The 17,395-nt window shown below is 38.3% G+C and overlaps 1 protein-coding gene across 1 annotated transcript in view; it reads left to right on the top strand.

Moving 5' to 3' along the window:
- The window catches only part of CSMD1 (CUB and Sushi multiple domains 1), a 1,072,463-nt gene that overhangs the window by 642,883 nt on the left and 412,185 nt on the right, over positions 1-17,395 (top strand). Inside the window, exon 8 of the mRNA XM_063298442.1 lies at positions 4,478-4,555. Coding sequence (XP_063154512.1) covers positions 4,478-4,555 — 78 coding nt within the window. The remainder of the gene's footprint in view (positions 1-4,477; positions 4,556-17,395) is intronic.

The raw sequence follows: 17,395 nt of genomic DNA on the forward strand, positions 1-17,395 counted from the left end.
CTTCCGCTTACTCATGAGTAGCCTTCCTGCAGCAAAGAAAGAGTGCTCCCTCCTGCTGTCATAGGAAGTACAGAGCACAACACTGAGGAGAAGGAAACATGCTTATTGCAACAGTTGTTGGGTGCCTGCTTTACAAGAAAGAGGGACCCCGAACAATGAGAAAGCAAAGATTTTTCATAGAAGTTGAGCACTACAAGGAGGGAAATTCTAGGAATCTGATTTGCTAGCCAGTTTGGGGAAGCTGGGCAGTCCTTGTCTGGGTACCTGGAGTTATTTCTATTGTTAGGCAAAGAGCTGGGGAAGTCCCTTGTTAAGGAAATGGAAAGTTGAGCCAGATTAGACTGGATTTGGCATTTTTGTCCACCTATCAAGTCTATTTATTATTATTATTAGGGATAATGACACAACACAGCATTTTGCTGCAGGTGTCTTTCTCAGCTAATGTAATTATGGTTTTAAGGTACTGTGATGAACCTGTTTGTCAGTGTGTGGGAGAGTGTGGCTTCTTTGAATTGAGGGGCTGAGAGATAGTTCAGTGCATGCTGCATATGTAAATGGGAACAAGCTGGGCAGTTTTTTTTTAATAGAGTTTGTGCAGCTAACTAGCAATTGACTAGAGAGTGTAAAACTGGATCTGTTGATAAGATTGCCCTTGAAATCTGCTCATAAACTCTGAAGGCAGACATTGGAAGGCAAAGCTCCCATGAATTGGGAGTTTCAGCAAGGCAAGACAGACTGTCTGTGATTTGAGTTGTGCCATAGCTGAGCCAAAAGATGATCAGCTTGACTGCCTAAGGAGAATCAGGTTTTGGAAACACTAATATGGTGCAAGTGCTGAATCAAGCAAAGATGTCATGCGTGGCAAACCAAATATCTTACCATGCAAGAGAGGATGAAGACATGTTATTTTACTCAGCTGCTTGAATAAAAAATCCCAAAGGGACACTTTCAATTTTCATACCGTGTTGTGTGTGACTTGTGTATAGGAGCGTACATGTTGATGCAGAAGCAACAGAAAAGCAGAAAGGAGGCATAGTTCAGGAAAAAGTTCTCCCTCTTAATACGATAATGGTAGTTGCACAGAGAGGAAAAAAAAGACAAGAAAAACCCAACAATAATGGCATATTATATACTTTCATGGATGCCACCCTACAGAATGCTTGACAAAATTGCTTATTCTGGGGTCTAACTTTATGAAGGTGACTTGGAAGTGTTAGTGTCACTCAGAATTGTTTTATGCTTTTTCTGGAAAGGAATGCAGTAACATATCTTTTGAAGCAGATATTAATATTCTGTTTATCCCTAAAGGATTTTCTCAGAGGACAATCTAATACATACATAGATACATACATCTGGGCATAAGTTATATTTACTATTTTTGTACACGGTATGAGATAAAATGGGGGTGATGATGTACAGCAGCCTTTCATACCTGGTACTCTACAGATATGTTGGCTAATTACAAGAAGTCCCAGCTGGGGTGGTCACAGACTAGCTGGAGATGATGGGAATTTTATCTATCGATGCTGGAGGACACTCCATTTAGAGAAGGCTCTTATAGTAGGTATAGTATAGTATTGTCAGCCCAGCACAATGCTGAAGTAGATTGTCATCTTGAGACAATACATGAGTCCTCGATACTGATAATCAGCAAAGGCAAGAAACAATGCTGAAAAGGCAGCATCAACAATACAGAGAGGCCCTTTCGGTATGTAATAGACAGCCGGACAATTGGGATGGAAGGAAATGCGTTGAAGGTTTGTAATTTGTCACTCTCTATGCCTCACATAGACAGAACAATCTAAAAAGGCAACAATGCTTTTATGTCTTCTATAAAATTCAGTAATGAGATCATTAATAGCCATTTGAGGATTTCAAACACATTGAAGGAAGCTGCCAGCATCCCTTTCTCATCTCCCCCATCCCCAAGCTACAGAGTTATCTGGTTTCAAAGACTTTCTAACGGAACATCCTTGGGTCACTCATTCATTTAAAAAAAGCCTTACTAGGGTTTGCTATTTTGAAAAGCTGGGATAAAGTAACTTACACAAAAGGATCCCAATAATAACTAATAATACACCAACCAACATCTGGAAACTACTTTAGAAAACGATTTACCAGCAGTGACATGTTCAAAACAAGCACCCATGCCGGATCAATTGCGCCTAAGATATCAGAAGATGTGCACAAGGCTGCTTACATAAATGATCTTGAAAGTCACTTTCAAGGAACGTGCCACTTCTTGGTGTAACTTGGCCTACTTTTGGGGGAAAAAATCTTGTAGCTGTCAAAGTAATGATCCAATTTGGACAGCACAATGGAGATAAAGAGCTGTGCTATCTATCACTGAATGATGAATTGCTTTAAGTCTTTATTGGAAGAGAAGGAAACCACCAAAAATTATGACAAAAAATAATTTTGTACTGTAGTACTATTTCCTCTATACTGTTTCAGATAGAGGAAGAACACGAGGTATGGTTGTCCCAGATGAGAACAGAACATAGTACTATTTTTTAAGCAGGCATATGTTGAGCAGAAATAATATGTATTAGCAGAATTAAGAAAAAAAAAAAACAATTAAAAAAAGCCAGAGAACCTATCAAGTCAAATGGGGAACCTTCCAGGAAAATATGGAGGAATCACAACAAAGGCTGCAGAATGAAAGATAAATGGGAGATTTTATCCCTGCTTCTAAAACCTGCTGGATCAAAAGCTGTCCCCAGCATAGATTCCACCCCAAGATGATTATAAATACAGATTAACTGCTTTTCTCTCCATAGGGAAACTGATTCTGAAATGGGGTATTTGGAAGCAGAAAACCACCTCATGGGATGGGAATGATTAATATGTTCCTGACATGTTTCCTCCCTCAAGCGACTCCTCTTTGCAGAGATTCAGATTGATACTGTGAGCATCCTGTGTCTATCCTTGTTGCCACTGAAAGAGCTCTCAATGTACAGAATGGATGCTGAGTTAACATGTTTCCCTCTTCCCTTCTGGCTCCAATTTTCCTTTTGTGGAGTGTCTTTTAGATGGTTAACGATGATGTCTCAGGCTGCCTTGTTGTTTTATTGATCTGCAAGCTACCCTAAAAGCATTACTGGCTGAACAGCAGGATAAAAATGCTTAAATAAATATTGTGAGTTTGGAATGTTTGAAGAGAAAAACTTGGGGGCAACGTGGAGCATAGAAAGTGGGATAAAAAGTAACATAACTTTGTCTCATATTAGTTTAGCTCATCTTCACCTCTCCACTGAGAGATTTTTCCTACAGAAAAGGGACTGATGAGGTGTAGGCTTCATTTATTTGGTTACTGCTTCTCTTAAGCTCCATGCAATCACTGAGCTGCTTGCTTGAAGACTTGTCACATAGGAAGAACATTCCTCATCTCTTCCTGTTGATCACTTATTATACAGAAATATAAATTGTAAAATTGTCCATTCACTGTGGTGCATAAATGGTTGTAACCACTAAAGAAAGAAAAAGCAGCTTGATGGGGAAAAGGTAACCCATTTAGTATCTTGTATTTTGAGTCCCATTTACTACATATCATTGCAATAGCTGTATCCATTTTCACATACCATAAATGAATATTCTGCAAGTTAACAGTGGAACAAGTGGGAATTTTTGATAGAAAAAAAATCGCTCCCATACAACTTAATTTAAAACAGTGATAAAGTGACTTTATCACTGCTTAAAATTACAACCTAGCAGTTCGAAAACATGCAAATGTGAGTAGATTAATAGGTACCGCTTTGGCGGGCAGGTAACGGCGTTCCGTTTAGTCATGCCGGCCACATGACCACGGAAGTGTCTATGGACAAACACCGGCTCTTTGGTTTTGAAACGGAGATGAGCACCGCCCCCTAGAGTCGGACACGACTGGACTTAATGTCAAGGGAAACCTTTGCCTTTACCTTAAAGTGACTTACAGGCAAATAAGTTGATAACTTTTCACTTTAACATGAATAGATCTTGAGTGCAATATTTCTTTCAGTATGAAAGTGCGGGTTCTTTGCTTTCCAAGGACTGACACACCACAGCATAGAAAATCTGTACACAATGCTTTATTGCAGCATATGCTTTCCCCAACAACAGACTATTGCTCTCTACCCTTCTAGGACTTGCAAGGTGATGTTGCCATGTAAATATGTCTTTAATACTCAGTCCTTTAATACTTAGTTCAAACAAAAGTCCCAAAGTCTGTACCATGGCAGACAACCTTTGCCTCCTTCCAAAAGTTGTTACTCTGGTTGGGATGAGGTGCGTCCTTGAGAATGCCAGGGTATGGCTCAATACCATCACAGGCAGTGGAACGCTGGCTTGGATGCTTGTGAGTAAAGTTGTGAGTTAATGAATGAATATATGAGGGAAATGGGGGGGGGGGGAGAAGCATTTCTGCCTGGCTGCAGCTACTTTTCCTAACGTCATTTCCTCACAATGAAAAAAACATGTGTTTTTTTTTTTCCTTTTACAGTGAAAAAGGCAATTGAGCTGAAATCAAGAGGAGTCAAGTTGTTGCCTAACAAAGACAGCAATCACAAGAATTCTGTTTGTAAGTTTGCCACTTTTTCTTTAAAGGATTAAATTCTAAGTCCACAAAACTTTGGTAGATGACCAGAGTTTTAAGGTAAAACACAAGATGACTAAGTTTTGATTAAAATATATATATTTATTAAACAAGATATGCAATGGCCACCATAGATTATTTTCTGTGGTATGGATGTTCTGCAAATGGTTAATATGTCACACTATGTTATGTTACATATACTTCTAAGGAGAAATAGGAGTGTTCTCTAAATTAGGCAACATTCGGTTCTGCCCCAGTTCTTCCTCTTGGTCAGTCCACTGGACTCTTGTCCTTGATCTTGATTAGTGGAGAACTGGGCTAGACTTCTTCCCAAGCTGAAACAGTGTGTGCCAACAGGGGCTGTGGTTTGTTGAGGGGGCAACCAACAGAGGTCCAGGCAGCAAGAACACGGAGCTATCAGCCTGGGCCTGTTGCTAGAGATGGTTCTCTCTCCAGTTTGGGCCTGTTGGTCCTCTTTTTCTTCCTCAGAGGAAGAATTGGATAACCAGTTTTCAAGAACCAGACCAAAATGGCTAGATAAGCTCCTGGAGGGTAGGGATTTTTTTATCTCAGCTACCAAAACAAAGGGTTTTGACTTGCTAGGTGCCTGGAAAACTGCTCAGAGTCCCTCTTGTTGGGGGGAGATGGGCGGTAGCAAAATTTGAAAAATAAATAAATAAATAAATAAATATGCTACTCCTTATCAGGGAAAAATGCCTTGGGATAATTTCAGTATTGTCTTCTGTACATCCTTATGAAATTACAGTATAAAGACAATGGAAGAGAACTAAGTCACTACATATTCCATAGCAGGTAATCTTTCAGACATTTTAATGGCTGTCCTTCAGCATTTTGAACTATGGGGTACTTAAGGCAAGACTTTTATTATATACCTGCCATGTCTTATTCTAAGAATGTTATGAATCATTCTAGTGTGTGCATGTATACATATACATACTCCCAATGTTTCCACTACTATTTCCATCTTTTCTTTTTCTTACAGTGCAGCATTTTTTAATGAGAGGAAATGGTAGTGGCTACACAATGGCTTTGTGTTGATAGCACTGGGAGCTTTCTGCCAGAATCATTTTTGAGCATGGAGACAGATTAGAAACCTTTGCAGCTGTTTCAGCCAGGGATTTACACATGGTCTCTAATTACATAATCTCAGTGAATAATTGCTTGCCATATTCTTGCTCGGTTGAAGTTTCTGGCTGTTTGTGCAGCACATCGCAGACTCAAAGACACATTACACAGTCTCTTTCATCCAGAGATGTAGTAATTAAGATATATGTTGTAATGATGAATTGTTTGGTTTTGGGAAACAGGCTTGGTTGATGGACAAACTTCAGCTAGGAGAAGGCAGTCCTTATTTGACTCTAGTGATGATACTAAAACTGACCAATAAGCATCTCTTATTCATACATCCATAGTCTTCGGAAGAAGGATAGGTTTCTCTCTTCTCTTCTCTTCTCTTCTCTCTCTTCTCTTCTCTTCTCTTCTCTTCTCTTCTCTTCTCTTCTCTTCTCTTCTCTTCCTTGAACTCTGCAAAACCAATTTGACAACAGAGCAGAAAATATGTTGCTTTGTATTATTATAATACAATTGTACAATATGTTGCTTTGTATTATTATAATACAATTGTACAATAATTGTAATAGTACCATAGTGTGTAATAACTGTGCAATAAGTGTAATATATATAAAACACACACATGCATAATTATACATTTACTTTATTATTAAACTCTTTTTCTCCTTGCTTGCTTTCTCTGATTTTGATATGCCAGACTGCCTTGTCCCAGCATTATTAAGGAGGCACCACAGAGAGTTAGAGGTCACCGTTTATTTAAGGAAATCTCTGCTTAATGTAGCTCTACGAAGTAAACATCATAGCTCAGTTGACTATGTGAGTGAGTTCCCAGGACTGCATATTTAGTATAACTGAACATGATCTTTCAATAATGTTTTGTGTAAAGGGTTATCTTTGGTGTGATCTTGATGGAATAGAATTTGCCGTATTTTAGAAAATGTTGGTTTTGGATACAGTGCTCAAGAGGGTTTTTGTTTTGTTTTTGTTTATAAATTTATTTATTGGAAATTGTTTGGAAGAAACACAGCCCTGTAGTTTTACCCAGTCGTAGGGCCTTTCCCTTGAATTGCTATCCAACCCATCATTGATTCAGCAGAAAATCTACAGTAGCCTAGAAAAATGGTTGTTCCCATTGCCAGTTTCTATCTAGCCTCTATTGTCCTGTTCCAGGTCGCTGCAGTTGCCTGACTTCCCTCCCAGGTAACAACTAACAAAGCCTGCCTTTGGATGGTGGGCGGTGGGGGGGTGTTGAGGGGCAAACACTACTTCTACTACTTTAGTATAGCTAAGGATGACCCACCTTCCCATGTTTGCTGGTTTGTTTATTTACCAGCTTTAGAAGCCACTTAACTCCTAAATGATGGAGGCAGTTTCGTGGGACAAGCAGGAAAGAAACTGCTGGGGCATGTTTTTACCATTGTTAGGTATGAATGAAGAAAGGCCCTCAGCAGGATATATGTCTTATTAAATCTGATTACACTTTCTTCTGAGTTGCCATGTGTAGGATTCCACTATAAGCTTCCCTGGTATGTGCATTTGACATTGCAGTTTCTGAAGGTGACAAATTCTGCCGATGATGCAAATCTTTTCAAATGTAGCATTTAATTACAGAAAGTGAAAAAAGCTGCATGTAATGAACACTATCTCACAAACCATTGCTGATCAGACCATCCATTTGAATTATTAATGGAAATGGTCAGCTAATTAAATTCAACTTTGCATTAATTCATTATTGTCACCAAATCCCTAAATAATCCTTGCCAGAAATATTCTAATGTTACTTGTTAGATGCACTTCGACTTCACTGCAAAGTTTCTGTGCAGGAGTCTGGGTGTGAATGTGAGTTGGGGAGATGAGGCAGCGAAGGAAGTCTTCCTTGAAAAAGTTTGTTTCAGGAAATCATTAGGACAAGAAGGAAGAAAATCATTAGGACAAGAAGGAAGAATTGGCATTCCATAAGGCAGAGCACTACCTTATTTGATAAGATTTTTGCAGCCATATGCAATAGCTAAAAGTCTCTGGGTCAGGGTACCTATGGCATTTTCCCATAATAACAGAACACTTTACTATATAAATACTATTTATTACATACTGCTGTATGCAGAAAGTAAGTTTGGGATAGGACTTGCCCTCTCCGATGCTTATGTGGTGGATCTCCTTGCTTCATTATCATATCTTGACAGTTTTGTCTATGTACTTTGTTTCCTTCATAATCCTAAGTGAAAATTAGTTCTCTGAATAAGACAAGGAAGGGAGATCTAAAAAGAAAATATCCGTATGCTTGCCATGGCCTGCGGGCAGAAACATTGTTGAATATTCTGCTGCTTGTGCTGCATGTTTACTTTTATAGTGTTGATGTCCCATTTAGTGTAGAGACAAAGAAAATTGAGTTATTCTTAAGGCAATGATTTTTGCCATGTAGAGTCAAAGAACAAATGGCTTTACAGATTCAGTATTGATCTGCTGTAACACATTTAGATGAATGGATGGCGCATGCTGTGTTACTCAGCAGCTGATACCAAAACAGCTAATTCTGGGCCAGGATAGCCCTGCTGATTCACTGCTGGATGTATGAGCAAAAGGAGATAAAAGGTATTATTTATTTTGGTTAACCTTTTGAGGAAAATTATAACTAGTCTAATCCACAGGGATAAACATGTTTTAAGATAAGCATTATGGTGCAGTTGTGTAAATATCAGCCTGATTTATCATTGTGTTCTGAGCACTGTGTGTGACAGTTTTGAAAAAATTAAAATAAAATTGTACATTTCATCAATTTCTCATCCTATCCCCAAAGTTCAACCAAGTAATAGCATTTTGTACATGCAAAATATTTGTGTTTATTAGATTGGGGTGCATTAAGGTAGGGGTCTGTTGAATAGTTGTTTGGGGGTATTGAGAATTCTTGTGAGATGCGTCTTTACACATCTGTCAGTGGAAGTAAGACTATGTCACGGTTATCCTGATATGCAGAGACTATTTTTATCCCTAGAGTGGCAGCTTCCTGTCTTGATTGAAAACATGGTCATTCTTCCTTCACCTAGAGTGCTTCCCGCATTTTTTCACTTTTCCCATATTCCTGAATGCATCTTTCCAGATGAAATTCATAAAGATGATTTCAAACAGTCTACAGGTGTTCGTCTAGCCTGTCTTTTGTATAGTCCTTGATCATGCCAAATTATCCTAAGAACCTAAGAACTGCCTATATGAAGATAGTATAGTATGCTCTAGCCCCAAGTCTATATAATAGAATAATATTTAATAGAATACTAAATAGAAGATGGAGCTCAGGTGTGTTAATGCTATGTTGACTGAAATATATTGAAAATAATCAGTATTTCTTATTAGAACATTGTACTTTGGACCCAAAGAGGATTAGCAGGATTTCAGAATATGTCCTTTGACTTATAATGCATAATCCAGTTTTATAATTTATAGCTCAATTATACAGCAGAGATTATTGAAAAAATAAAAACACAAGTATCACCAGAAAAAGGATCCACTAATAGCCCGAATGCTAACTATGAATTCCATTTATGGAACAATTTTGTTTCCCTAGTCCCTCCATCAGGGATTATATGATATATGTGATATCAACTACCTTCTTTTTATATACTCTAGAACAGAGCTGAACAAGGTTTTGGGAGTTGGGGATTGCACTGGCTTAAAAAAAAAAAGGTAGCCAATAATTTCAATGGGCAACTCATTAATGCTGAACATTCTACAAATTGATAGGACAGGCAGTTGTGGAGAAGCATTATATTTTGGGGATGAAGGTAAGAGTCAAGTTTACTTAACACTTAAAAAAGGTCTTACAGTTTTATGTTTTTCTGTATGTGTGTGTGTGTGTGTGTGCGTGTCTTATGGAAGAAATTGGATCTCCATTTTCAAAGGATGCTAGGGAATTAAAAAATGAGGTTCATGGGTGAAAATGAGGTTCATGGAATGAACAAATGTTCAACGAATGAACACTGACTGCAAGTTGTTCACACCTGCTCTAGAATATGTATGTTGTCCTCAGCTGTGACCCAACCACAAGTCCTAGCCTAGCCTAGCCTAGCCTAGCATACAACAAGTCTATTTCAATAAAACTCTTAATTCTTCTTAATGCCTATCTCCCTATAGCTGACGGATTCACTTCTGTGCTTTTTTGCAGATGATTTTACAATTTTTCCCATCTCTATTTTTGGTATGAGAAGGACCTTACAAACCTTGCAATATGCAATTCTTTATATATATTTGAAAAATCCTTTCAATTAATTACCCCTGAAATGGGACGCTCATACATTTTGCAAAGAAAGTCAAAAGGCAGGAGTGGCAAATAGACAATGTTCCTATTGAGGAGGTAAAATATCTGGGAGTTTTTCAATCTATCATTACATTGGAAGCCCACATTTAGTCCCCCTATTAAACTGGGGCTAATGTGAGTTCTGAAAGGGTTTCTGGTAAGGAGAAAAATCTCTGGGTTCACCCTTTGACCTCTTTGCTTGCACCTGGGTTATCTCTCATTTTCTCCTGAACAACTTTTCTTAAGCTTCCTTTTTCTGCTTCTTTGCTGTAGTACTGGTAATAACTTAGGAGCTGGCTTAAGTGCAAATATCTTAGATCAATTTAACTGTACGGTATTTCAGGGATGGGGCTGTTACTCTTCACAACTACTAATGGTAGAGTGAAATCTCAGATACATATGTGGCTGTTGCCTGAATATCACCTAGCATAGAATCTTCTCTCCTCTGTATCTAGAGATGATGGTGGTGATGATCTTGGCGATGGTGATGATGATGATTTATTTAAATTTGTTACACCTGCCCACTCTGGAAAACTCAGTGTGGCTTCAGAATCTGAAAACAATAAGAACAGTTAAAAAACATACCGCAACACAGACTACCTGGACTAAAACAACCATCATAATAACAGAGATGTAAAGAAGTTTACTTTGGCATTTGCCTCTTTGTAGGGGGTTTCTGAAGTTAGTGAGCATCCAATTCCAGCATCATATTTACTGAGTGCCTATCAACCTCTGTCAGCCCTCCCAGGTAAACCAGACAGAAAGCACAACCAGATGAGCTAATCCTACTTTATTGTAAGGCTACATTAACAGAATCTTGCAAGTCTGAATGTACAAATCTCTCATCATCTCTTTTCACATCCTGATCAGTTTGGGTGGATCCTTCCTAAGTTTCTTTCTCTGACTGTTAAACTGCTGTGGGATCCTCCCTCTTTTATCTGATTGTTTCCTAGGCAGCATCTCTTTCCCTCATCCCTCACGGTTATTCCCAAATACCATTAAAACCTCCCAGTTAATACATATATCTTCATTTCCAGCATTAATAGTATTCGTGGTATGAAGGTTTGGCTCCTAAGCCTACTGGATAGTGTCCTGGGTAGGTGTGACTTACTCCGGGAGATTTGTGTAATGTGGTCATGTTTCAGGTCACAACTATGACAAGTCTCCATTTTAAACTGGTGGGTCTGTAAAAGTGTACCCCTACAGTGATAACATGCCTTATTTTACTCTTGCTGAGATTTTCTACCCCATAGGGGCAGCACAGCTGCATGTGGTATTCTGGATCCAGGGTCTTTGTCCTAGGAAAAAGTTATCTTATGTCCATCTGCTTGCCCACTATCATTATGTTTCTTCAATTATCAGGAATGCTGTCTGGTCAGTTCCACAGCTAAAGCAATGTTACAGGCAAATTGAAAGATTACAGGATTTTTTTTTCTTTTTTTCATTCTATAACGTATGTAGTAATATGCCTCATGGAGCCCACAAATAAATATCTCATAAACCTTGATCCAAGAAGAGCCCAAATGCCAAGAGACAGATAACCTTTTAAAGTCAAGAATATATTCTATAAGCCCTTTCCCATTTTGTAGTTTCTGCCATAAAAATCTAAAGCATTCAGCAATAATGATAGGCTGGGGTTCGTAGTGGTGCAAGAGGCTGCTGTAAGTCTGCCTTGTGGGCATTATGAGCTTCATAGGAACACAGAACTTTCAGGGGATTGTATGACCTTTGCAGGTAAAATGGTAGGAATCCAGCTGTCCTCCTTTTCTGAGGAAGATTATTTGCAGCAAGCCACCTCTCCAAGCTGTCTAAATAAAAGTCAAACTCCTCTGCTGGGTCAGAAAATAGTAGCCGTTGTGCCCATTACTCACTGCTGTGCAGATAAAGTACACAGATAACTTTCCACCAAAACATTGTGAACTACATTAAGCTGATGGACAGAAATCCTTTGTCACCAATATAATAATTTTAGGATCCTGTTAAAGGTTCGCTGTGAGTGAGAGACACTTCTCAGTCAGCAGCAAAACGTTTTGATGGGAATAATTTTATTCTGAACTGCTATACAGCCTAAGTAACATATCCTTTTGCCACATTTCCCTGTGCACCAAACTCTAAATTTTTAGTTATTCCCACAGTGTAATTGCTACAGTAGGGTACAAACATGAAATACCTAGCACAAAGTATAACAGTTGAAGCTGCGGAGGGGCACACCTGAATTTATTTATTTATTTGATTTATCTCCCAACACAGTTTGACTATTGCCAGTTTACATGATATGAGAAAATTTCAGAACATCTGCAATAAGCATAAGAAATAAAAGCAATTAAAAGCATGAGCAAACCTAGCAGATCTAACAAACAATCAAAGTAAAAACTAAAAAAAAACAAAAGATGGTACAATCTTAATTAGAATGACTCAGTCTTCATCATCTCCCCAGAAAGGGGCAGGTCTGATCTCCACTGGGAGACCATTCTACCGAAAAGCAGCACCTTTGGCTTCAGCCTCCTATATTTTCCGAAAGTGGGGAATTATAAGCCAAGAAAAGAACAGCCCAGAACTTCTTTCTTTGTATGGCTTCCTGATTTTGCACACAAAGCTACTTAACTAACATTCCAGTGTCTGCTTGGGATTTCAGAGCTGAGCAGAGAGTTTTATAGCTCTGTTTAGTATGAAGCCTTGATGGAATGCGCCTGTGGAAGTGTAATTTCTATTTTAAAACATTGCTGGAAAAATAGTGGCCAATGTATTCAAGCAGTTCTCAGCTTTTCAGACCAAAACTATAATGCAGTTACTCTATGGCTCAAAAATTTGTATCCACATGGCTTAGATTCTACTTCAAGTCATTCAGTCAACATTTCTTCAGTCATTCCTGGCTGTACCCATATGTGCACAGCCTTCCTCCCTTTCCAGATTTCCTTATTAAAGGAAAGCTGGATTGGAAGAGGCTGGATTGGAAGAAGATGAGCATGATTTTAAAATTGGAGGAAGAGGAAGAAACATCAATAACTTGCGCTATGCTGATGACTCTACCCTGATAGCTGAAAATGCAAGTGCACCATTGGGAGACTTGAAAGAACAGGTTAGGGGTAGATCATCATGGACAATATCTATGTGGTCGCTGGGAATCTAAAATGGCTTGATGGCACATAATCAATCAATCAATCAATCAATCAATCAATCATGACATTAGTGGTTTTAGTGCCAAAAGAGATCTGAACACAGATATTTCTCTTTAATTTCTGGCTAAAAATGTTATTTTTTCCACTCCCGTCTCCCAGTTGTGGAGGATAACTTTAAATCTGGCTAGATGAGAGTCCTACTGGAGAAACTCTGCCTATGTGGTCACTGCTTGGACTATATTTTTTCTCGACTGTAATGGAGGCCAAGAAAGTTATCAAAAGGTGAATGATGTTAATCTTTTAAAATTACATAGCTTTTGAAGGAAAACTATTTTCAAATTTGATTCTACACCTTCCTCTAATGCATATGAGCAAAGCTTCTCTTCGTATTTTACTATGAATTAACAATATCATTGTATAAATAGTAGGTTCATTCCTGGCATTAGGGTTGTATCATTAACATTCTATGTTTAATACACTTTCCCTCCAAAAGAAGAAAGATCTTTATCTTAACTGTTAAATGTAAGAGGTGAAGTGGTTGCAAATAATATTATTAACTGAAAAAAAGTGTTATTCATTGCCACTATTAATGTATTGCTAAAAAATTAATGTGCTCCTGCAAGCTCATTCTTGCTTCAGCAAAATGCATGTTTGAGTAATTAAAGTACAAATAAGTTAAGTATGGAAGAAAAAAGTCATACACACTTACATAAATACTTATATGAGGATCGTTTAACCATTAGACACCACATTTTTATGCAATGGGGTCTTTTTTCTAGACTGGCAGTGATTAGCATACATGAAATTAATATTCTGTTTTATAAAGACATAAAAGTAATACAAATAAGCCATTGTATCTAATACCAGAGTTGATTAATGCTGTTGACTGTTAATACCTTATGTAATTAAAGCATCTGCACATTACTCTGTGTGTTTACACCCAGTAAAACTATGCAGAACAATAACAGTTCTAAATAAATGAAACAACACTATAAGGGTAAACAGATTATATGCAGCCATATTTTCCCAAAATGTTTTCCCCCTTACAGACACTTCTTGTGAACTAAGATTTGGATTGGGACCTCTCAGTCTTACAAGGTACACCAGACAGGAAACACGACGACACAAGCTAATTCTATTTTATTGCAAGGCTACATTAACAGAATCTTGCAAGTCTGAAAATACATCTCTCTCCCCGTCTCCTTTACAGCCCAAGAAACTAGGGAGGGTCTCTTCTAAGCCTCTTGCCCTGCTCACATTCCTGATGCAGGCTCAGCTGCCTTTTATCTAACCGTTCCCTTGGTTGTGTCTCTTTGCTCTGTCTCCCAAGGTCATTCCCACATACCATTACAGGACCTCAGCATGGGAGAGGTCTTTTTAAGCCATATCATTTTGCAAATTTACTACCCCACCACCATGCTATTAGCTAAAGAAAGACACAGAGCAATATTCTTATTAATATATAACATATACCAATTAGTTGATTGAGTCTTTTGTCTTTGGGATCTATCTACAATCATATCCTTCTCAAAGGACCTTAAACTAAGGGTTATTTTTTAAGGAATCTGCTAAAAAATTGGGGCCGCTGTCCTTTTCACCATAATACAGTACACCCAGGATCTACTTTTGTTTCACAATCTGAGGAGGAGGAGGAGGAGGAGGAGGATAGGATAAACTATCTTTTTCTTTTATATATATATATATATATATATATATATATATATATATATATATATAAATATATTAGAATTCCACTTTAAAGAGATAGCTGTCAGTATCAACATTAAAGTATGTCATTCACTATTAGTCCAATGTGAAGTTAATGCTTTCATTCTGCCCTTGCTGAGAATTGTAGATGTTGCAGTAGAACTACTTTTGACAGTGGGAAAAATAACAGCAGCATTAAACTCTCACAGCTGCATAAAGCTTTAATGAAACAAGAGGGATAATTACCCAGATCTACTTTGTTCCATCATAAAATGTAATAATACAGATTTTCCCAAGTGTTAAAAATGTTAGCACTTCTCAACTACGAAACATATCCCTATGTAATAATATTATGTAATTCTATTTTATTAAATTGTGGAAATTGCTCCATAAATCAAATTAGTAAATTATACTTGTTTCTGCAAAATAGGCCATTGTCACTGCAGGAGCTAAAATATCCTTCAAAGTGTTGTTCACAAATCTAGCTGTGAACAGAAATGCTGTCTAAATGTATTTGGGAATAAAAACATCACTTGCAACTAGAAACAACACAAGGTGCTTGGTTTGTCAATTATTAATATTAACATATGACTTGCAGAGATAATTTCTGAAGCAACTAGGAAAACAATCAATGTATAGAAGAATGCATCACCCTCAAAGGCTTGAGGAAAGAATTTTACAAGCTGAAATATCTCATATATAGCCTTTTAAAAATAGGATGTACAATGTGTATACTCATTATTATCCAATACACTGCAGAATGAAGGCCTCCTCAATGAAGATTATGGATTCTCTGTGTATGTATATATATGATAGCAGAACAGTGATGCTAATATGCAGCTCTTCTATTTTAAGCATTTTTCAGTTGAAATTATGTGGCCTGTTTCCATGAAAGGAGGAATATTGTGTATAAAAATATTATCTGCAGAATGTTTTATTTAGATTTTTTTGGTAACTTGTCCCAATCCATAGACTTGGTAACTTGTCCCAATCCAAAGCATGGCAGAACAGAGTTGTTTTAATTGCCTTACAGAATGCTAGGAGGGAGAGCGCCACACAAACCTTACCACATGGGGACCACAGTAAAAAAACCCTGCCTTCTCCTCCTGTAACTTCCCAAGTAGGGAGGAACTAACAGCAGGCTGTCTTGGAATGTCCTTACTGGGTGGGCAGATTCAGTCTTGGCATGGATGGGTCTCATATAATAATATCAGTGAGACATTTCAATTAGCAATGAGTCTGGCAAAGGTAGGATAGAATTTGCCCTCTTTGAATCTGATGTGGAATTGCCTGTCAGACTGTCCTTCTTTATTAAATTTTGGAAGAGCTGTGAAAACATGGTAGTCCTCGCTTAACAACCATTCATTTGGCGACAATCTGGAGGTACAGCACTGAAAAAACCGACTTACCACCCTTCCTTGCGCTTACAACCATCGCAGCATCCTCATGGTCAAGTGATCACAATTCAGGTGCTTGGCAATGGTCACACATTTACAATGGTTGCAGCATCCTGTGGTCACATGATCACCATTTTCAACCTTCCCAGCCAGCTTCCAATAAGCAAAATCAATAGGGAACTACATGATTTGCTTAATGACCATGTGATTTGCTTAATGACTGCCACAAAAATGGTCATGAAATTGAGTCCAGATTCACTTAATAACTGCATTGCTTAGCGACCTAAATTCTGGTCCCAATTGTGGTCGTTAAGCGAGGACTAGTACTACTGGCCTGGGCTGAATGTTATGAGCTGCTCTTTGTGTTTCTTTGTCTTGTTTTAATTTTACCTTATATTTGGTTGTTGTAAGCTGTTCAGAGTGTTTGGACTGAAGCCGTGTATAAACTGCACTACAAAAATGATCTTGTAAAGGAATCATAGAATTCAAGTCCCACCAAATAGTTGTCATTTCAACACAGTTATAACTGCTAGATTAGAGTCTTCTGCCAACATTTGTGTACCGCTAGGGAACCAGTTATTAAGATATTGTGATGATTGCCTATCCTAACAGACTCAGACTCACAAGCAGGAGCTTAAGAATATCTGGTTTATTAAAGAATAGTATGCAAATACAGAGAAAGCTGAGAAGGAGCAAAAGCGCGCCAAATACAAACTAAAAACCCTCGGTACAAACGTAGTCCCTCCCCTCACCCAACCGTTTCAAATTCCCCACCCCAGGTGCTGGTAATGAGTTCTGCTGATCTCCTGGGAAGAAAACCTTGAACACAGGAGATAACCCAAACACATTCCATTCCCCTGAAGACAGATAACAAACCCAGCAGAAGGAGTTCACAGACCCCTCCCAGACAGAACACGCATCAATACCTTAACTTGACATGCGAAACGTTACAATGTACAATGCACATTGAAACGGTGAACATGACATACTGCCCCCCCAAACAAAGTTAAAACATCAAGGAGCAGGCTTCAAAGGGTAAGCTAAATGAAAGCGTCTAACTAAAACAGGAGTGTTAACATTGTGAGCCGACACCCATTTAGGGTGCGTGAAGTGCTTCCAGCGGATAAGTTACTGAAGTGTGCCATGAAGCCTGCGGGAATCAAGGACATCCTTCACCTCAAAATGCTGCTGCCCGTCAATCATGATCGGAGCAGTAGGGGGA

The sequence above is a fragment of the Candoia aspera genome, chromosome 1, assembly GCF_035149785.1.
Source record: "Candoia aspera isolate rCanAsp1 chromosome 1, rCanAsp1.hap2, whole genome shotgun sequence".
Classification (NCBI taxonomy): Eukaryota; Metazoa; Chordata; class Lepidosauria; order Squamata; family Boidae; genus Candoia; species Candoia aspera.